Below are 22,389 nucleotides of genomic sequence, written 5' to 3' on the forward strand. Positions count from 1 at the left end.
TCAAAGAAAAAAAATATAAGAGTATAATGCCTACCTGGATTTGAAAGAACAGGTGTCTCCTTTGTGGTATAGCCAACAATTCCTACTTTTTCTGAGCCAACATTTAATATTGTATAAGGAAAGAAATGCCCTGTAATGTTATTTGCCAAATTCTTGCTTGCTTTAATATTTGCACTTAAAATAGGAAAATTAACATGTTTTAGAAGTGGGTCCAATAATCCATCCACACCGTTATCAAATTCATGGTTTCCCAATGCCTAAAAAAAAAATGAAAAGGTAGAGAAAATAAAGTGATTTGCTGTGGCCATGAATTATAATTAATTTTTATTTACATAAAACAGAATATCATGAAAAAGTGTTGCACACAAAACTCTCTGTTCTACAGAGCTATACACAAACAATGGGTATCCAAATTCAGATTGACTTCCTGCAACTCTCTGAAATATATTTCAGCATCAGCACCCACATTTAAAGCTGCACCAACTAAACTCTCTTACACCGTCTTTAATAACATCCAACTGAACAGGAGTCTCGACCCAAAGCTTTTAAAAAGTAATTTAGAACTCAGACTCAAATCTGACAGTTGCTATGAACTGAAACTAAATTTCCAACATAAAAAGTTGCATATTATTCAAAACAATGACAACGTCAGCAAAATATTTCATCCCCAAAGAAGGTAGCCCAAAAAATCTTCTGCATTTTCCATGACACCAGTAGAGAACAAGGCTAAAAGAAGCAGGAAAGAGTTGAGGGATGACCAGTTCACATTTGCCTTAAATTCACAAACAGTTTATCTTGCATGAAAACAAAGGAAGACCAAGTCTTCCTATCATATGTGCTGCTCTGGATTTTCTAAATGTTTTGATTAGAAATACTTGCTGCTTCAAATGATGGTGTTAAGATAGGATGCACATTCAAAGAACTAAGGCATAAACAGTGTGACGTAAGGTCCAGAAAGAATCACTGTGGCCCTTACATGGATCTTTTAGTAATTAACAAGATTTCTTATTGAGGAACAGGAAACAAAGGGTGGGAATAAATGGGAAGTTCTCACAATGGAGAGATGTCGGGAGTGGTGTCCCCCAAGGATCCGTATGGGACCAGTGCTCTTTAACTTATTCATAAATGACCTGGAAGTAGGGGTGGGTAGCGTGGTGGCCAAGTTTGCAGATGATACCAAATTATGTAGGGTGGTGAGAACCACAAAGAATTGCGAAGAGCTCCAAGCGGACCTTGATAAATTAGGTGAGTGGGCTCAGAAATGGCAAATGCAGTTCAATGTAGCAAAATGTAAAGTGATGCACATAGGGGCAAAAAATCCAAACTTCACATACAAGCTACAAGGGTCAGTGCTATCAGTCACAGACCAGGAAAGGGATTTAGGAGTCTTAGTTGATAGTTCCATGGGAATGTCAACTCAATGCATGGCAGCTGTGAAAAAGGCAAACTCTGTGCTGGGGATCATTAGGAAAGGAATTGAGAATAAAACTGCAAAGATTGTCATGCCCTTATATAAAGCAGTGGTGCGACCGCACTTGGAGTACTGTGTTCAGTTCTGGTCGCCACATCTCAAAAAGGATATCGAAGAGATAGAAAAAGTGCAGAGAAGGGCAACGAGGATGATTGAGGGATTGGAGCACCATCCTTATGAAGAGAGGCTGCAGCGTTTGGGACTCTTTAGTTTGGAGAGGAGATGTCTGAGGGGGGATATGATTGAAGTCTATAAAATTATGCATGGGGTAGAAAATGTTGACAGAGAGAAATTTTTCTCCCTTTCTCACAATACTAGAACCAGGGGGCATTCATTGAAAATGCTGGGGGGAAGAATAAGGACTAATAAAAGGAAACATTTTTTCACGCAACGTGTGATTGGTGTTTGGAATATGCTGCCACAGGAGGTGGTGATGGCCACTAACCTGGATAGCTTTAAAAAGGGCTTGGACAGATTTATGGAGAAGTCGATCTATGGCTACCAATCTTGATCCTCCTTGATCTCAGATTGCAAATGCCTTAGCAGACCAGGTGCTCAGGAGCAGCAGCAGCAGAAAGCCATTGCTTTCACATCCTGCACGTGAGCTCCCAAAGGCACCTGGTGGGCCACTGTGCTGGGCTAGATGGACTCTGGTCTGATCCAGCAGGCTAGTTCTTATGTTCTTATGATGAAAGTGAAAATAAGAATACAAGGTCTTAATTCCAGGACTCTGTTCACAGCAGAAACACTCCTCCAGATGCCTCTGCTTACAAAGGGAGCAGAAAGTTGACAGCCATAATCTGGACTAGCAACCAATTTTGAAAAATATTAAACATATTAATGGCAATCTATCAAGAGCTATTAGTAATTATAACCACAGGGAATTTCCATGCTCAGAGGCAGTACAGCTGAGAGTAACCATTCAGATACATGTGGTTTCTGATCATAGAGGCCCTTTCTGCACGGGCCATCCAGGAGGGAGGTTTTTGGAGGCGGCCTGCCACCGCCGCCCTAAGGGAGGGGGAAGGGGAGCCAGGTCAGCGCTGCTGCGTTTTGGCAGCGCCGCCTGCGCGAATGGCTCCCTGGGGACGGCGTTTTTGTCGTCCCCAGGGCGCCATTTATGGCCCATGCAGAAAGGGCCAGAGTTTCCACTTAAATGTTGTGTTTCCAATGCTTACAGAATACTTCTGCCAAAGATCTAATCCTTTTGAAAAGCTGTCTATAGATTAGCAGCCAATTTTTAGTTTCATAAGTTAAAGTATGAAATACAACCTACATTTTTCCTAAATAGAGATGGGATGACCTGAAAAAGAAAGATTTCCTCAACCAACAGAATGTTTTAAATTATTCCAACGGAGCTATGAATACTGTGGCAGACTTTTGAGTATTTTTTCATTAAAAGTAAACCTTTGTGGTGTCACAAAGAAAAGCTCTGAAAAATAAATCCAGTAGAAAAATTTAAGAAACAAAAGAACTCTTATGAAATAGTCTCTCTTTTGGAAGACCAATGTTTTTAAAAGACATTTTACTCACTCAAAATGTATAGCATGACATTTTATTGCATTACATAATGATAACACCTATGTGTATAATGTATTTTCAAGGATATTTTAATTTCCCCTTACAATTATTCTTCCAAAAACAAACAACAACAACCAAATCCCATGGTATCAAGATTTCTAGAAACTCTACGTCTAAACTGTTGAATCTACATTCAGCAAATTTCTCTGGAAGACCCTGAATTAAAATAATTATTCATCATATATCTAATTGCAAATCCAGCAATAGAGTGTGGGTTAACAGATCTTCAAAACAGAGCTAGGGACAGATAGATGATTTCTCTACAAACCTGAAGAAAGTACATGATTTGCAGAAAAATCTGAAAAAAAATATATATAAAAAGAATACATCGGGGGATTAAAACTCCCCAAAATAATAGAAACTATCTGTAGCTCTAAGAATGCTGACTGAGCTCTCAATAACCATTTGAGGATGCTAGGCAACCACAACAATACTGCTGAGCTTTCTAAGCCTTGGTTTCTGTTAACCAAAGCCATGAGGGGAAAGACCTTGGAGAGCAAAATAACACTGGAAAAGGTCCCATTCCTTCCACTGAACACTCCCTCACTATCCACACAATGGACTCCAGCCTATCTGCAGCCATTGCCACAAGTAACTCTTGTTCAGTGTAATGAGGACTGTAAAATCTGTTGATTTTCAGAAAAAAAGGTGTCAGCAAACCAAAACAAGAAAAAAAAAGATCCCAGGTGACAACTTTACTGTTTTACAAAACTCCTGTGCAATTTACTATAAAAACTTTCTTTCACTTTCAGACAAAGGGGCAAACCTATATTTTAGGAGACCATTCTGCTTAATGGTTTTATTTTAGTTCTTACAGGTGTTGCAGCTTTTAGGTGTGTGGATTAAGTTTTAAATGACTGTTGGAAAATGCTTTGAGCCATAGGGGAAAGTAGCCTATCAATACATTATTGTTTGTGATTGGCATGCTTCAAAATACCAGTAAATTTAGTTAAATTTAGCCCAGATTCTGATGGACTAACTTTTAGCTAGATTGTGCATCGGTAAAAGAACTAGTTGCTTAGAACACATGCTTGAATTGAGAAAAAAAAAAAGACACCCAATAGGAATCAGAGACCTCCTGAGGTCAGCAGTGCCTTTGAACAAATGCTGCTTCCATTGTTCTGTGACATAGACTCAAGTTACAGAATGGCATGAATTATGTCCAAGGTACTCTTCCTCATAATTCTTCTGGGTGTGTCCTTTAACCCATAAATTGAAGCTGGACAAGTCCCAATGGAAGAAGAGTGAAGATGAGGGTAGTATTATTCAAAGCAATGCTTTCAGTGACAATTCCAGTTGTTGCAGGAGATATTTAAATTAAATGTCAGAATTGAAATACCTTTGAATATTACTGCAGATGAAGGATTTTGGTCTCCATGGTCTGCTAACTGACACAGGGGTATCTGTTTCAACACAGCATGAAACATGATACTGAGCTAGATGTATCACTTGTCTGATCCAGCATAGCCTGTTCTTATAGATCAGGGGTAGGGAACCTGCGGCTCTCCAGATGTTCAGGAACTACAATTCCCATCAGCCTCTGTCAGCATGGCCAATTGGCCATGCTGGTAGGGGCTGATGTCCCCCCCCCCACCCCCCCCCCCCCCCACCCCCCCCCCCCCCCACCCCCCCCCCCCCCCACCCCCCCCCCCCCCCACCCCCCCCCCCCCCCACCCCCCCCCCCCCCCACCCCCCCCCCCCCCCACCCCCCCCCCCCCCCACCCCCCCCCCCCCCCACCCCCCCCCCCCCCCACCCCCCCCCCCCCCCACCCCCCCCCCCCCCCACCCCCCCCCCCCCCCACCCCCCCCCCCCCCCACCCCCCCCCCCCCCCACCCCCCCCCCCCCCCACCCCCCCCCCCCCCCACCCCCCCCCCCCCCCACCCCCCCCCCCCCCCACCCCCCCCCCCCCCCACCCCCCCCCCCCCCCACCCCCCCCCCCCCCCACCCCCCCCCCCCCCCACCCCCCCCCCCCCCCACCCCCCCCCCCCCCCACCCCCCCCCCCCCCCACCCCCCCCCCCCCCCACCCCCCCCCCCCCCCACCCCCCCCCCCCCCCACCCCCCCCCCCCCCCACCCCCCCCCCCCCCCACCCCCCCCCCCCCCCACCCCCCCCCCCCCCCACCCCCCCCCCCCCCCACCCCCCCCCCCCCCCACCCCCCCCCCCCCCCACCCCCCCCCCCCCCCACCCCCCCCCCCCCCCACCCCCCCCCCCCCCCACCCCCCCCCCCCCCCACCCCCCCCCCCCCCCACCCCCCCCCCCCCCCACCCCCCCCCCCCCCCACCCCCCCCCCCCCCCACCCCCCCCCCCCCCCACCCCCCCCCCCCCCCACCCCCCCCCCCCCCCACCCCCCCCCCCCCCCACCCCCCCCCCCCCCCACCCCCCCCCCCCCCCACCCCCCCCCCCCCCCACCCCCCCCCCCCCCCACCCCCCCCCCCCCCCACCCCCCCCCCCCCCCACCCCCCCCCCCCCCCACCCCCCCCCCCCCCCACCCCCCCCCCCCCCCACCCCCCCCCCCCCCCACCCCCCCCCCCCCCCACCCCCCCCCCCCCCCACCCCCCCCCCCCCCCACCCCCCCCCCCCCCCACCCCCCCCCCCCCCCACCCCCCCCCCCCCCCACCCCCCCCCCCCCCCACCCCCCCCCCCCCCCACCCCCCCCCCCCCCCACCCCCCCCCCCCCCCACCCCCCCCCCCCCCCACCCCCCCCCCCCCCCACCCCCCCCCCCCCCCACCCCCCCCCCCCCCCACCCCCCCCCCCCCCCACCCCCCCCCCCCCCCACCCCCCCCCCCCCCCACCCCCCCCCCCCCCCACCCCCCCCCCCCCCCACCCCCCCCCCCCCCCACCCCCCCCCCCCCCCACCCCCCCCCCCCCCCACCCCCCCCCCCCCCCACCCCCCCCCCCCCCCACCCCCCCCCCCCCCCACCCCCCCCCCCCCCCACCCCCCCCCCCCCCCACCCCCCCCCCCCCCCACCCCCCCCCCCCCCCACCCCCCCCCCCCCCCACCCCCCCCCCCCCCCACCCCCCCCCCCCCCCACCCCCCCCCCCCCCCACCCCCCCCCCCCCCCACCCCCCCCCCCCCCCACCCCCCCCCCCCCCCACCCCCCCCCCCCCCCACCCCCCCCCCCCCCCACCCCCCCCCCCCCCCACCCCCCCCCCCCCCCACCCCCCCCCCCCCCCACCCCCCCCCCCCCCCACCCCCCCCCCCCCCCACCCCCCCCCCCCCCCACCCCCCCCCCCCCCCACCCCCCCCCCCCCCCACCCCCCCCCCCCCCCACCCCCCCCCCCCCCCACCCCCCCCCCCCCCCACCCCCCCCCCCCCCCACCCCCCCCCCCCCCCACCCCCCCCCCCCCCCACCCCCCCCCCCCCCCACCCCCCCCCCCCCCCACCCCCCCCCCCCCCCACCCCCCCCCCCCCCCACCCCCCCCCCCCCCCACCCCCCCCCCCCCCCACCCCCCCCCCCCCCCACCCCCCCCCCCCCCCACCCCCCCCCCCCCCCACCCCCCCCCCCCCCCACCCCCCCCCCCCCCCACCCCCCCCCCCCCCCACCCCCCCCCCCCCCCACCCCCCCCCCCCCCCACCCCCCCCCCCCCCCACCCCCCCCCCCCCCCACCCCCCCCCCCCCCCACCCCCCCCCCCCCCCACCCCCCCCCCCCCCCACCCCCCCCCCCCCCCACCCCCCCCCCCCCCCACCCCCCCCCCCCCCCACCCCCCCCCCCCCCCACCCCCCCCCCCCCCCACCCCCCCCCCCCCCCACCCCCCCCCCCCCCCACCCCCCCCCCCCCCCACCCCCCCCCCCCCCCACCCCCCCCCCCCCCCACCCCCCCCCCCCCCCACCCCCCCCCCCCCCCACCCCCCCCCCCCCCCACCCCCCCCCCCCCCCACCCCCCCCCCCCCCCACCCCCCCCCCCCCCCACCCCCCCCCCCCCCCACCCCCCCCCCCCCCCACCCCCCCCCCCCCCCACCCCCCCCCCCCCCCACCCCCCCCCCCCCCCACCCCCCCCCCCCCCCACCCCCCCCCCCCCCCACCCCCCCCCCCCCCCACCCCCCCCCCCCCCCACCCCCCCCCCCCCCCACCCCCCCCCCCCCCCACCCCCCCCCCCCCCCACCCCCCCCCCCCCCCACCCCCCCCCCCCCCCACCCCCCCCCCCCCCCACCCCCCCCCCCCCCCACCCCCCCCCCCCCCCACCCCCCCCCCCCCCCACCCCCCCCCCCCCCCACCCCCCCCCCCCCCCACCCCCCCCCCCCCCCACCCCCCCCCCCCCCCACCCCCCCCCCCCCCCACCCCCCCCCCCCCCCACCCCCCCCCCCCCCCACCCCCCCCCCCCCCCACCCCCCCCCCCCCCCACCCCCCCCCCCCCCCACCCCCCCCCCCCCCCACCCCCCCCCCCCCCCACCCCCCCCCCCCCCCACCCCCCCCCCCCCCCACCCCCCCCCCCCCCCACCCCCCCCCCCCCCCACCCCCCCCCCCCCCCACCCCCCCCCCCCCCCACCCCCCCCCCCCCCCACCCCCCCCCCCCCCCACCCCCCCCCCCCCCCACCCCCCCCCCCCCCCACCCCCCCCCCCCCCCACCCCCCCCCCCCCCCACCCCCCCCCCCCCCCACCCCCCCCCCCCCCCACCCCCCCCCCCCCCCACCCCCCCCCCCCCCCACCCCCCCCCCCCCCCACCCCCCCCCCCCCCCACCCCCCCCCCCCCCCACCCCCCCCCCCCCCCACCCCCCCCCCCCCCCACCCCCCCCCCCCCCCACCCCCCCCCCCCCCCACCCCCCCCCCCCCCCACCCCCCCCCCCCCCCACCCCCCCCCCCCCCCACCCCCCCCCCCCCCCACCCCCCCCCCCCCCCACCCCCCCCCCCCCCCACCCCCCCCCCCCCCCACCCCCCCCCCCCCCCACCCCCCCCCCCCCCCACCCCCCCCCCCCCCCACCCCCCCCCCCCCCCACCCCCCCCCCCCCCCACCCCCCCCCCCCCCCACCCCCCCCCCCCCCCACCCCCCCCCCCCCCCACCCCCCCCCCCCCCCACCCCCCCCCCCCCCCACCCCCCCCCCCCCCCACCCCCCCCCCCCCCCACCCCCCCCCCCCCCCACCCCCCCCCCCCCCCACCCCCCCCCCCCCCCACCCCCCCCCCCCCCCACCCCCCCCCCCCCCCACCCCCCCCCCCCCCCACCCCCCCCCCCCCCCACCCCCCCCCCCCCCCACCCCCCCCCCCCCCCACCCCCCCCCCCCCCCACCCCCCCCCCCCCCCACCCCCCCCCCCCCCCACCCCCCCCCCCCCCCACCCCCCCCCCCCCCCACCCCCCCCCCCCCCCACCCCCCCCCCCCCCCACCCCCCCCCCCCCCCACCCCCCCCCCCCCCCACCCCCCCCCCCCCCCACCCCCCCCCCCCCCCACCCCCCCCCCCCCCCACCCCCCCCCCCCCCCACCCCCCCCCCCCCCCACCCCCCCCCCCCCCCACCCCCCCCCCCCCCCACCCCCCCCCCCCCCCACCCCCCCCCCCCCCCACCCCCCCCCCCCCCCACCCCCCCCCCCCCCCACCCCCCCCCCCCCCCACCCCCCCCCCCCCCCACCCCCCCCCCCCCCCACCCCCCCCCCCCCCCACCCCCCCCCCCCCCCACCCCCCCCCCCCCCCACCCCCCCCCCCCCCCACCCCCCCCCCCCCCCACCCCCCCCCCCCCCCACCCCCCCCCCCCCCCACCCCCCCCCCCCCCCACCCCCCCCCCCCCCCACCCCCCCCCCCCCCCACCCCCCCCCCCCCCCACCCCCCCCCCCCCCCACCCCCCCCCCCCCCCACCCCCCCCCCCCCCCACCCCCCCCCCCCCCCACCCCCCCCCCCCCCCACCCCCCCCCCCCCCCACCCCCCCCCCCCCCCACCCCCCCCCCCCCCCACCCCCCCCCCCCCCCACCCCCCCCCCCCCCCACCCCCCCCCCCCCCCACCCCCCCCCCCCCCCACCCCCCCCCCCCCCCACCCCCCCCCCCCCCCACCCCCCCCCCCCCCCACCCCCCCCCCCCCCCACCCCCCCCCCCCCCCACCCCCCCCCCCCCCCACCCCCCCCCCCCCCCACCCCCCCCCCCCCCCACCCCCCCCCCCCCCCACCCCCCCCCCCCCCCACCCCCCCCCCCCCCCACCCCCCCCCCCCCCCACCCCCCCCCCCCCCCACCCCCCCCCCCCCCCACCCCCCCCCCCCCCCACCCCCCCCCCCCCCCACCCCCCCCCCCCCCCACCCCCCCCCCCCCCCACCCCCCCCCCCCCCCACCCCCCCCCCCCCCCACCCCCCCCCCCCCCCACCCCCCCCCCCCCCCACCCCCCCCCCCCCCCACCCCCCCCCCCCCCCACCCCCCCCCCCCCCCACCCCCCCCCCCCCCCACCCCCCCCCCCCCCCACCCCCCCCCCCCCCCACCCCCCCCCCCCCCCACCCCCCCCCCCCCCCACCCCCCCCCCCCCCCACCCCCCCCCCCCCCCACCCCCCCCCCCCCCCACCCCCCCCCCCCCCCACCCCCCCCCCCCCCCACCCCCCCCCCCCCCCACCCCCCCCCCCCCCCACCCCCCCCCCCCCCCACCCCCCCCCCCCCCCACCCCCCCCCCCCCCCACCCCCCCCCCCCCCCACCCCCCCCCCCCCCCACCCCCCCCCCCCCCCACCCCCCCCCCCCCCCACCCCCCCCCCCCCCCACCCCCCCCCCCCCCCACCCCCCCCCCCCCCCACCCCCCCCCCCCCCCACCCCCCCCCCCCCCCACCCCCCCCCCCCCCCACCCCCCCCCCCCCCCACCCCCCCCCCCCCCCACCCCCCCCCCCCCCCACCCCCCCCCCCCCCCACCCCCCCCCCCCCCCACCCCCCCCCCCCCCCACCCCCCCCCCCCCCCACCCCCCCCCCCCCCCACCCCCCCCCCCCCCCACCCCCCCCCCCCCCCACCCCCCCCCCCCCCCACCCCCCCCCCCCCCCACCCCCCCCCCCCCCCACCCCCCCCCCCCCCCACCCCCCCCCCCCCCCACCCCCCCCCCCCCCCACCCCCCCCCCCCCCCACCCCCCCCCCCCCCCACCCCCCCCCCCCCCCACCCCCCCCCCCCCCCACCCCCCCCCCCCCCCACCCCCCCCCCCCCCCACCCCCCCCCCCCCCCACCCCCCCCCCCCCCCACCCCCCCCCCCCCCCACCCCCCCCCCCCCCCACCCCCCCCCCCCCCCACCCCCCCCCCCCCCCACCCCCCCCCCCCCCCACCCCCCCCCCCCCCCACCCCCCCCCCCCCCCACCCCCCCCCCCCCCCACCCCCCCCCCCCCCCACCCCCCCCCCCCCCCACCCCCCCCCCCCCCCACCCCCCCCCCCCCCCACCCCCCCCCCCCCCCACCCCCCCCCCCCCCCACCCCCCCCCCCCCCCACCCCCCCCCCCCCCCACCCCCCCCCCCCCCCACCCCCCCCCCCCCCCACCCCCCCCCCCCCCCACCCCCCCCCCCCCCCACCCCCCCCCCCCCCCACCCCCCCCCCCCCCCACCCCCCCCCCCCCCCACCCCCCCCCCCCCCCACCCCCCCCCCCCCCCACCCCCCCCCCCCCCCACCCCCCCCCCCCCCCACCCCCCCCCCCCCCCACCCCCCCCCCCCCCCACCCCCCCCCCCCCCCACCCCCCCCCCCCCCCACCCCCCCCCCCCCCCACCCCCCCCCCCCCCCACCCCCCCCCCCCCCCACCCCCCCCCCCCCCCACCCCCCCCCCCCCCCACCCCCCCCCCCCCCCACCCCCCCCCCCCCCCACCCCCCCCCCCCCCCACCCCCCCCCCCCCCCACCCCCCCCCCCCCCCACCCCCCCCCCCCCCCACCCCCCCCCCCCCCCACCCCCCCCCCCCCCCACCCCCCCCCCCCCCCACCCCCCCCCCCCCCCACCCCCCCCCCCCCCCACCCCCCCCCCCCCCCACCCCCCCCCCCCCCCACCCCCCCCCCCCCCCACCCCCCCCCCCCCCCACCCCCCCCCCCCCCCACCCCCCCCCCCCCCCACCCCCCCCCCCCCCCACCCCCCCCCCCCCCCACCCCCCCCCCCCCCCACCCCCCCCCCCCCCCACCCCCCCCCCCCCCCACCCCCCCCCCCCCCCACCCCCCCCCCCCCCCACCCCCCCCCCCCCCCACCCCCCCCCCCCCCCACCCCCCCCCCCCCCCACCCCCCCCCCCCCCCACCCCCCCCCCCCCCCACCCCCCCCCCCCCCCACCCCCCCCCCCCCCCACCCCCCCCCCCCCCCACCCCCCCCCCCCCCCACCCCCCCCCCCCCCCACCCCCCCCCCCCCCCACCCCCCCCCCCCCCCACCCCCCCCCCCCCCCACCCCCCCCCCCCCCCACCCCCCCCCCCCCCCACCCCCCCCCCCCCCCACCCCCCCCCCCCCCCACCCCCCCCCCCCCCCACCCCCCCCCCCCCCCACCCCCCCCCCCCCCCACCCCCCCCCCCCCCCACCCCCCCCCCCCCCCACCCCCCCCCCCCCCCACCCCCCCCCCCCCCCACCCCCCCCCCCCCCCACCCCCCCCCCCCCCCACCCCCCCCCCCCCCCACCCCCCCCCCCCCCCACCCCCCCCCCCCCCCACCCCCCCCCCCCCCCACCCCCCCCCCCCCCCACCCCCCCCCCCCCCCACCCCCCCCCCCCCCCACCCCCCCCCCCCCCCACCCCCCCCCCCCCCCACCCCCCCCCCCCCCCACCCCCCCCCCCCCCCACCCCCCCCCCCCCCCACCCCCCCCCCCCCCCACCCCCCCCCCCCCCCACCCCCCCCCCCCCCCACCCCCCCCCCCCCCCACCCCCCCCCCCCCCCACCCCCCCCCCCCCCCACCCCCCCCCCCCCCCACCCCCCCCCCCCCCCACCCCCCCCCCCCCCCACCCCCCCCCCCCCCCACCCCCCCCCCCCCCCACCCCCCCCCCCCCCCACCCCCCCCCCCCCCCACCCCCCCCCCCCCCCACCCCCCCCCCCCCCCACCCCCCCCCCCCCCCACCCCCCCCCCCCCCCACCCCCCCCCCCCCCCACCCCCCCCCCCCCCCACCCCCCCCCCCCCCCACCCCCCCCCCCCCCCACCCCCCCCCCCCCCCACCCCCCCCCCCCCCCACCCCCCCCCCCCCCCACCCCCCCCCCCCCCCACCCCCCCCCCCCCCCACCCCCCCCCCCCCCCACCCCCCCCCCCCCCCACCCCCCCCCCCCCCCACCCCCCCCCCCCCCCACCCCCCCCCCCCCCCACCCCCCCCCCCCCCCACCCCCCCCCCCCCCCACCCCCCCCCCCCCCCACCCCCCCCCCCCCCCACCCCCCCCCCCCCCCACCCCCCCCCCCCCCCACCCCCCCCCCCCCCCACCCCCCCCCCCCCCCACCCCCCCCCCCCCCCACCCCCCCCCCCCCCCACCCCCCCCCCCCCCCACCCCCCCCCCCCCCCACCCCCCCCCCCCCCCACCCCCCCCCCCCCCCACCCCCCCCCCCCCCCACCCCCCCCCCCCCCCACCCCCCCCCCCCCCCACCCCCCCCCCCCCCCACCCCCCCCCCCCCCCACCCCCCCCCCCCCCCACCCCCCCCCCCCCCCACCCCCCCCCCCCCCCACCCCCCCCCCCCCCCACCCCCCCCCCCCCCCACCCCCCCCCCCCCCCACCCCCCCCCCCCCCCACCCCCCCCCCCCCCCACCCCCCCCCCCCCCCACCCCCCCCCCCCCCCACCCCCCCCCCCCCCCACCCCCCCCCCCCCCCACCCCCCCCCCCCCCCACCCCCCCCCCCCCCCACCCCCCCCCCCCCCCACCCCCCCCCCCCCCCACCCCCCCCCCCCCCCACCCCCCCCCCCCCCCACCCCCCCCCCCCCCCACCCCCCCCCCCCCCCACCCCCCCCCCCCCCCACCCCCCCCCCCCCCCACCCCCCCCCCCCCCCACCCCCCCCCCCCCCCACCCCCCCCCCCCCCCACCCCCCCCCCCCCCCACCCCCCCCCCCCCCCACCCCCCCCCCCCCCCACCCCCCCCCCCCCCCACCCCCCCCCCCCCCCACCCCCCCCCCCCCCCACCCCCCCCCCCCCCCACCCCCCCCCCCCCCCACCCCCCCCCCCCCCCACCCCCCCCCCCCCCCACCCCCCCCCCCCCCCACCCCCCCCCCCCCCCACCCCCCCCCCCCCCCACCCCCCCCCCCCCCCACCCCCCCCCCCCCCCACCCCCCCCCCCCCCCACCCCCCCCCCCCCCCACCCCCCCCCCCCCCCACCCCCCCCCCCCCCCACCCCCCCCCCCCCCCACCCCCCCCCCCCCCCACCCCCCCCCCCCCCCACCCCCCCCCCCCCCCACCCCCCCCCCCCCCCACCCCCCCCCCCCCCCACCCCCCCCCCCCCCCACCCCCCCCCCCCCCCACCCCCCCCCCCCCCCACCCCCCCCCCCCCCCACCCCCCCCCCCCCCCACCCCCCCCCCCCCCCACCCCCCCCCCCCCCCACCCCCCCCCCCCCCCACCCCCCCCCCCCCCCACCCCCCCCCCCCCCCACCCCCCCCCCCCCCCACCCCCCCCCCCCCCCACCCCCCCCCCCCCCCACCCCCCCCCCCCCCCACCCCCCCCCCCCCCCACCCCCCCCCCCCCCCACCCCCCCCCCCCCCCACCCCCCCCCCCCCCCACCCCCCCCCCCCCCCACCCCCCCCCCCCCCCACCCCCCCCCCCCCCCACCCCCCCCCCCCCCCACCCCCCCCCCCCCCCACCCCCCCCCCCCCCCACCCCCCCCCCCCCCCACCCCCCCCCCCCCCCACCCCCCCCCCCCCCCACCCCCCCCCCCCCCCACCCCCCCCCCCCCCCACCCCCCCCCCCCCCCACCCCCCCCCCCCCCCACCCCCCCCCCCCCCCACCCCCCCCCCCCCCCACCCCCCCCCCCCCCCACCCCCCCCCCCCCCCACCCCCCCCCCCCCCCACCCCCCCCCCCCCCCACCCCCCCCCCCCCCCACCCCCCCCCCCCCCCACCCCCCCCCCCCCCCACCCCCCCCCCCCCCCACCCCCCCCCCCCCCCACCCCCCCCCCCCCCCACCCCCCCCCCCCCCCACCCCCCCCCCCCCCCACCCCCCCCCCCCCCCACCCCCCCCCCCCCCCACCCCCCCCCCCCCCCACCCCCCCCCCCCCCCACCCCCCCCCCCCCCCACCCCCCCCCCCCCCCACCCCCCCCCCCCCCCACCCCCCCCCCCCCCCACCCCCCCCCCCCCCCACCCCCCCCCCCCCCCACCCCCCCCCCCCCCCACCCCCCCCCCCCCCCACCCCCCCCCCCCCCCACCCCCCCCCCCCCCCACCCCCCCCCCCCCCCACCCCCCCCCCCCCCCACCCCCCCCCCCCCCCACCCCCCCCCCCCCCCACCCCCCCCCCCCCCCACCCCCCCCCCCCCCCACCCCCCCCCCCCCCCACCCCCCCCCCCCCCCACCCCCCCCCCCCCCCACCCCCCCCCCCCCCCACCCCCCCCCCCCCCCACCCCCCCCCCCCCCCACCCCCCCCCCCCCCCACCCCCCCCCCCCCCCACCCCCCCCCCCCCCCACCCCCCCCCCCCCCCACCCCCCCCCCCCCCCACCCCCCCCCCCCCCCACCCCCCCCCCCCCCCACCCCCCCCCCCCCCCACCCCCCCCCCCCCCCACCCCCCCCCCCCCCCACCCCCCCCCCCCCCCACCCCCCCCCCCCCCCACCCCCCCCCCCCCCCACCCCCCCCCCCCCCCACCCCCCCCCCCCCCCACCCCCCCCCCCCCCCACCCCCCCCCCCCCCCACCCCCCCCCCCCCCCACCCCCCCCCCCCCCCACCCCCCCCCCCCCCCACCCCCCCCCCCCCCCACCCCCCCCCCCCCCCACCCCCCCCCCCCCCCACCCCCCCCCCCCCCCACCCCCCCCCCCCCCCACCCCCCCCCCCCCCCACCCCCCCCCCCCCCCACCCCCCCCCCCCCCCACCCCCCCCCCCCCCCACCCCCCCCCCCCCCCACCCCCCCCCCCCCCCACCCCCCCCCCCCCCCACCCCCCCCCCCCCCCACCCCCCCCCCCCCCCACCCCCCCCCCCCCCCACCCCCCCCCCCCCCCACCCCCCCCCCCCCCCACCCCCCCCCCCCCCCACCCCCCCCCCCCCCCACCCCCCCCCCCCCCCACCCCCCCCCCCCCCCACCCCCCCCCCCCCCCACCCCCCCCCCCCCCCACCCCCCCCCCCCCCCACCCCCCCCCCCCCCCACCCCCCCCCCCCCCCACCCCCCCCCCCCCCCACCCCCCCCCCCCCCCACCCCCCCCCCCCCCCACCCCCCCCCCCCCCCACCCCCCCCCCCCCCCACCCCCCCCCCCCCCCACCCCCCCCCCCCCCCACCCCCCCCCCCCCCCACCCCCCCCCCCCCCCACCCCCCCCCCCCCCCACCCCCCCCCCCCCCCACCCCCCCCCCCCCCCACCCCCCCCCCCCCCCACCCCCCCCCCCCCCCACCCCCCCCCCCCCCCACCCCCCCCCCCCCCCACCCCCCCCCCCCCCCACCCCCCCCCCCCCCCACCCCCCCCCCCCCCCACCCCCCCCCCCCCCCACCCCCCCCCCCCCCCACCCCCCCCCCCCCCCACCCCCCCCCCCCCCCACCCCCCCCCCCCCCCACCCCCCCCCCCCCCCACCCCCCCCCCCCCCCACCCCCCCCCCCCCCCACCCCCCCCCCCCCCCACCCCCCCCCCCCCCCACCCCCCCCCCCCCCCACCCCCCCCCCCCCCCACCCCCCCCCCCCCCCACCCCCCCCCCCCCCCACCCCCCCCCCCCCCCACCCCCCCCCCCCCCCACCCCCCCCCCCCCCCACCCCCCCCCCCCCCCACCCCCCCCCCCCCCCACCCCCCCCCCCCCCCACCCCCCCCCCCCCCCACCCCCCCCCCCCCCCACCCCCCCCCCCCCCCACCCCCCCCCCCCCCCACCCCCCCCCCCCCCCACCCCCCCCCCCCCCCACCCCCCCCCCCCCCCACCCCCCCCCCCCCCCACCCCCCCCCCCCCCCACCCCCCCCCCCCCCCACCCCCCCCCCCCCCCACCCCCCCCCCCCCCCACCCCCCCCCCCCCCCACCCCCCCCCCCCCCCACCCCCCCCCCCCCCCACCCCCCCCCCCCCCCACCCCCCCCCCCCCCCACCCCCCCCCCCCCCCACCCCCCCCCCCCCCCACCCCCCCCCCCCCCCACCCCCCCCCCCCCCCACCCCCCCCCCCCCCCACCCCCCCCCCCCCCCACCCCCCCCCCCCCCCACCCCCCCCCCCCCCCACCCCCCCCCCCCCCCACCCCCCCCCCCCCCCACCCCCCCCCCCCCCCACCCCCCCCCCCCCCCACCCCCCCCCCCCCCCACCCCCCCCCCCCCCCACCCCCCCCCCCCCCCACCCCCCCCCCCCCCCACCCCCCCCCCCCCCCACCCCCCCCCCCCCCCACCCCCCCCCCCCCCCACCCCCCCCCCCCCCCACCCCCCCCCCCCCCCACCCCCCCCCCCCCCCACCCCCCCCCCCCCCCACCCCCCCCCCCCCCCACCCCCCCCCCCCCCCACCCCCCCCCCCCCCCACCCCCCCCCCCCCCCACCCCCCCCCCCCCCCACCCCCCCCCCCCCCCACCCCCCCCCCCCCCCACCCCCCCCCCCCCCCACCCCCCCCCCCCCCCACCCCCCCCCCCCCCCACCCCCCCCCCCCCCCACCCCCCCCCCCCCCCACCCCCCCCCCCCCCCACCCCCCCCCCCCCCCACCCCCCCCCCCCCCCACCCCCCCCCCCCCCCACCCCCCCCCCCCCCCACCCCCCCCCCCCCCCACCCCCCCCCCCCCCCACCCCCCCCCCCCCCCACCCCCCCCCCCCCCCACCCCCCCCCCCCCCCACCCCCCCCCCCCCCCACCCCCCCCCCCCCCCACCCCCCCCCCCCCCCACCCCCCCCCCCCCCCACCCCCCCCCCCCCCCACCCCCCCCCCCCCCCACCCCCCCCCCCCCCCACCCCCCCCCCCCCCCACCCCCCCCCCCCCCCACCCCCCCCCCCCCCCACCCCCCCCCCCCCCCACCCCCCCCCCCCCCCACCCCCCCCCCCCCCCACCCCCCCCCCCCCCCACCCCCCCCCCCCCCCACCCCCCCCCCCCCCCACCCCCCCCCCCCCCCACCCCCCCCCCCCCCCACCCCCCCCCCCCCCCACCCCCCCCCCCCCCCACCCCCCCCCCCCCCCACCCCCCCCCCCCCCCACCCCCCCCCCCCCCCACCCCCCCCCCCCCCCACCCCCCCCCCCCCCCACCCCCCCCCCCCCCCACCCCCCCCCCCCCCCACCCCCCCCCCCCCCCACCCCCCCCCCCCCCCACCCCCCCCCCCCCCCACCCCCCCCCCCCCCCACCCCCCCCCCCCCCCACCCCCCCCCCCCCCCACCCCCCCCCCCCCCCACCCCCCCCCCCCCCCACCCCCCCCCCCCCCCACCCCCCCCCCCCCCCACCCCCCCCCCCCCCCACCCCCCCCCCCCCCCACCCCCCCCCCCCCCCACCCCCCCCCCCCCCCACCCCCCCCCCCCCCCACCCCCCCCCCCCCCCACCCCCCCCCCCCCCCACCCCCCCCCCCCCCCACCCCCCCCCCCCCCCACCCCCCCCCCCCCCCACCCCCCCCCCCCCCCACCCCCCCCCCCCCCCACCCCCCCCCCCCCCCACCCCCCCCCCCCCCCACCCCCCCCCCCCCCCACCCCCCCCCCCCCCCACCCCCCCCCCCCCCCACCCCCCCCCCCCCCCACCCCCCCCCCCCCCCACCCCCCCCCCCCCCCACCCCCCCCCCCCCCCACCCCCCCCCCCCCCCACCCCCCCCCCCCCCCACCCCCCCCCCCCCCCACCCCCCCCCCCCCCCACCCCCCCCCCCCCCCACCCCCCCCCCCCCCCACCCCCCCCCCCCCCCACCCCCCCCCCCCCCCACCCCCCCCCCCCCCCACCCCCCCCCCCCCCCACCCCCCCCCCCCCCCACCCCCCCCCCCCCCCACCCCCCCCCCCCCCCACCCCCCCCCCCCCCCACCCCCCCCCCCCCCCACCCCCCCCCCCCCCCACCCCCCCCCCCCCCCACCCCCCCCCCCCCCCACCCCCCCCCCCCCCCACCCCCCCCCCCCCCCACCCCCCCCCCCCCCCACCCCCCCCCCCCCCCACCCCCCCCCCCCCCCACCCCCCCCCCCCCCCACCCCCCCCCCCCCCCACCCCCCCCCCCCCCCACCCCCCCCCCCCCCCACCCCCCCCCCCCCCCACCCCCCCCCCCCCCCACCCCCCCCCCCCCCCACCCCCCCCCCCCCCCACCCCCCCCCCCCCCCACCCCCCCCCCCCCCCACCCCCCCCCCCCCCCACCCCCCCCCCCCCCCACCCCCCCCCCCCCCCACCCCCCCCCCCCCCCACCCCCCCCCCCCCCCACCCCCCCCCCCCCCCACCCCCCCCCCCCCCCACCCCCCCCCCCCCCCACCCCCCCCCCCCCCCACCCCCCCCCCCCCCCACCCCCCCCCCCCCCCACCCCCCCCCCCCCCCACCCCCCCCCCCCCCCACCCCCCCCCCCCCCCACCCCCCCCCCCCCCCACCCCCCCCCCCCCCCACCCCCCCCCCCCCCCACCCCCCCCCCCCCCCACCCCCCCCCCCCCCCACCCCCCCCCCCCCCCACCCCCCCCCCCCCCCACCCCCCCCCCCCCCCACCCCCCCCCCCCCCCACCCCCCCCCCCCCCCACCCCCCCCCCCCCCCACCCCCCCCCCCCCCCACCCCCCCCCCCCCCCACCCCCCCCCCCCCCCACCCCCCCCCCCCCCCACCCCCCCCCCCCCCCACCCCCCCCCCCCCCCACCCCCCCCCCCCCCCACCCCCCCCCCCCCCCACCCCCCCCCCCCCCCACCCCCCCCCCCCCCCACCCCCCCCCCCCCCCACCCCCCCCCCCCCCCACCCCCCCCCCCCCCCACCCCCCCCCCCCCCCACCCCCCCCCCCCCCCACCCCCCCCCCCCCCCACCCCCCCCCCCCCCCACCCCCCCCCCCCCCCACCCCCCCCCCCCCCCACCCCCCCCCCCCCCCACCCCCCCCCCCCCCCACCCCCCCCCCCCCCCACCCCCCCCCCCCCCCACCCCCCCCCCCCCCCACCCCCCCCCCCCCCCACCCCCCCCCCCCCCCACCCCCCCCCCCCCCCACCCCCCCCCCCCCCCACCCCCCCCCCCCCCCACCCCCCCCCCCCCCCACCCCCCCCCCCCCCCACCCCCCCCCCCCCCCACCCCCCCCCCCCCCCACCCCCCCCCCCCCCCACCCCCCCCCCCCCCCACCCCCCCCCCCCCCCACCCCCCCCCCCCCCCACCCCCCCCCCCCCCCACCCCCCCCCCCCCCCACCCCCCCCCCCCCCCACCCCCCCCCCCCCCCACCCCCCCCCCCCCCCACCCCCCCCCCCCCCCACCCCCCCCCCCCCCCACCCCCCCCCCCCCCCACCCCCCCCCCCCCCCACCCCCCCCCCCCCCCACCCCCCCCCCCCCCCACCCCCCCCCCCCCCCACCCCCCCCCCCCCCCACCCCCCCCCCCCCCCACCCCCCCCCCCCCCCACCCCCCCCCCCCCCCACCCCCCCCCCCCCCCACCCCCCCCCCCCCCCACCCCCCCCCCCCCCCACCCCCCCCCCCCCCCACCCCCCCCCCCCCCCACCCCCCCCCCCCCCCACCCCCCCCCCCCCCCACCCCCCCCCCCCCCCACCCCCCCCCCCCCCCACCCCCCCCCCCCCCCACCCCCCCCCCCCCCCACCCCCCCCCCCCCCCACCCCCCCCCCCCCCCACCCCCCCCCCCCCCCACCCCCCCCCCCCCCCACCCCCCCCCCCCCCCACCCCCCCCCCCCCCCACCCCCCCCCCCCCCCACCCCCCCCCCCCCCCACCCCCCCCCCCCCCCACCCCCCCCCCCCCCCACCCCCCCCCCCCCCCACCCCCCCCCCCCCCCACCCCCCCCCCCCCCCACCCCCCCCCCCCCCCACCCCCCCCCCCCCCCACCCCCCCCCCCCCCCACCCCCCCCCCCCCCCACCCCCCCCCCCCCCCACCCCCCCCCCCCCCCACCCCCCCCCCCCCCCACCCCCCCCCCCCCCCACCCCCCCCCCCCCCCACCCCCCCCCCCCCCCACCCCCCCCCCCCCCCACCCCCCCCCCCCCCCACCCCCCCCCCCCCCCACCCCCCCCCCCCCCCACCCCCCCCCCCCCCCACCCCCCCCCCCCCCCACCCCCCCCCCCCCCCACCCCCCCCCCCCCCCACCCCCCCCCCCCCCCACCCCCCCCCCCCCCCACCCCCCCCCCCCCCCACCCCCCCCCCCCCCCACCCCCCCCCCCCCCCACCCCCCCCCCCCCCCACCCCCCCCCCCCCCCACCCCCCCCCCCCCCCACCCCCCCCCCCCCCCACCCCCCCCCCCCCCCACCCCCCCCCCCCCCCACCCCCCCCCCCCCCCACCCCCCCCCCCCCCCACCCCCCCCCCCCCCCACCCCCCCCCCCCCCCACCCCCCCCCCCCCCCACCCCCCCCCCCCCCCACCCCCCCCCCCCCCCACCCCCCCCCCCCCCCACCCCCCCCCCCCCCCACCCCCCCCCCCCCCCACCCCCCCCCCCCCCCACCCCCCCCCCCCCCCACCCCCCCCCCCCCCCACCCCCCCCCCCCCCCACCCCCCCCCCCCCCCACCCCCCCCCCCCCCCACCCCCCCCCCCCCCCACCCCCCCCCCCCCCCACCCCCCCCCCCCCCCACCCCCCCCCCCCCCCACCCCCCCCCCCCCCCACCCCCCCCCCCCCCCACCCCCCCCCCCCCCCACCCCCCCCCCCCCCCACCCCCCCCCCCCCCCACCCCCCCCCCCCCCCACCCCCCCCCCCCCCCACCCCCCCCCCCCCCCACCCCCCCCCCCCCCCACCCCCCCCCCCCCCCACCCCCCCCCCCCCCCACCCCCCCCCCCCCCCACCCCCCCCCCCCCCCACCCCCCCCCCCCCCCACCCCCCCCCCCCCCCACCCCCCCCCCCCCCCACCCCCCCCCCCCCCCACCCCCCCCCCCCCCCACCCCCCCCCCCCCCCACCCCCCCCCCCCCCCACCCCCCCCCCCCCCCACCCCCCCCCCCCCCCACCCCCCCCCCCCCCCACCCCCCCCCCCCCCCACCCCCCCCCCCCCCCACCCCCCCCCCCCCCCACCCCCCCCCCCCCCCACCCCCCCCCCCCCCCACCCCCCCCCCCCCCCACCCCCCCCCCCCCCCACCCCCCCCCCCCCCCACCCCCCCCCCCCCCCACCCCCCCCCCCCCCCACCCCCCCCCCCCCCCACCCCCCCCCCCCCCCACCCCCCCCCCCCCCCACCCCCCCCCCCCCCCACCCCCCCCCCCCCCCACCCCCCCCCCCCCCCACCCCCCCCCCCCCCCACCCCCCCCCCCCCCCACCCCCCCCCCCCCCCACCCCCCCCCCCCCCCACCCCCCCCCCCCCCCACCCCCCCCCCCCCCCACCCCCCCCCCCCCCCACCCCCCCCCCCCCCCACCCCCCCCCCCCCCCACCCCCCCCCCCCCCCACCCCCCCCCCCCCCCACCCCCCCCCCCCCCCACCCCCCCCCCCCCCCACCCCCCCCCCCCCCCACCCCCCCCCCCCCCCACCCCCCCCCCCCCCCACCCCCCCCCCCCCCCACCCCCCCCCCCCCCCACCCCCCCCCCCCCCCACCCCCCCCCCCCCCCACCCCCCCCCCCCCCCACCCCCCCCCCCCCCCACCCCCCCCCCCCCCCACCCCCCCCCCCCCCCACCCCCCCCCCCCCCCACCCCCCCCCCCCCCCACCCCCCCCCCCCCCCACCCCCCCCCCCCCCCACCCCCCCCCCCCCCCACCCCCCCCCCCCCCCACCCCCCCCCCCCCCCACCCCCCCCCCCCCCCACCCCCCCCCCCCCCCACCCCCCCCCCCCCCCACCCCCCCCCCCCCCCACCCCCCCCCCCCCCCACCCCCCCCCCCCCCCACCCCCCCCCCCCCCCACCCCCCCCCCCCCCCACCCCCCCCCCCCCCCACCCCCCCCCCCCCCCACCCCCCCCCCCCCCCACCCCCCCCCCCCCCCACCCCCCCCCCCCCCCACCCCCCCCCCCCCCCACCCCCCCCCCCCCCCACCCCCCCCCCCCCCCACCCCCCCCCCCCCCCACCCCCCCCCCCCCCCACCCCCCCCCCCCCCCACCCCCCCCCCCCCCCACCCCCCCCCCCCCCCACCCCCCCCCCCCCCCACCCCCCCCCCCCCCCACCCCCCCCCCCCCCCACCCCCCCCCCCCCCCACCCCCCCCCCCCCCCACCCCCCCCCCCCCCCACCCCCCCCCCCCCCCACCCCCCCCCCCCCCCACCCCCCCCCCCCCCCACCCCCCCCCCCCCCCACCCCCCCCCCCCCCCACCCCCCCCCCCCCCCACCCCCCCCCCCCCCCACCCCCCCCCCCCCCCA

At 82.5% G+C, this 22,389-nt stretch overlaps 1 protein-coding gene across 1 annotated transcript in view; it reads right to left on the minus strand.

Moving 5' to 3' along the window:
- NT5E (5'-nucleotidase ecto) overlaps positions 1-22,389 on the minus strand; it is a 68,313-nt gene that overhangs the window by 24,195 nt on the left and 21,729 nt on the right. Inside the window, exon 2 of the mRNA XM_048505797.1 lies at positions 35-257. Coding sequence (XP_048361754.1) covers positions 35-257 — 223 coding nt within the window. The remainder of the gene's footprint in view (positions 1-34; positions 258-22,389) is intronic.

The sequence above is a fragment of the Sphaerodactylus townsendi genome, linkage group LG01 (genome assembly GCF_021028975.2).
Source record: "Sphaerodactylus townsendi isolate TG3544 linkage group LG01, MPM_Stown_v2.3, whole genome shotgun sequence".
Taxonomy (NCBI): domain Eukaryota; kingdom Metazoa; phylum Chordata; class Lepidosauria; order Squamata; family Sphaerodactylidae; genus Sphaerodactylus; species Sphaerodactylus townsendi.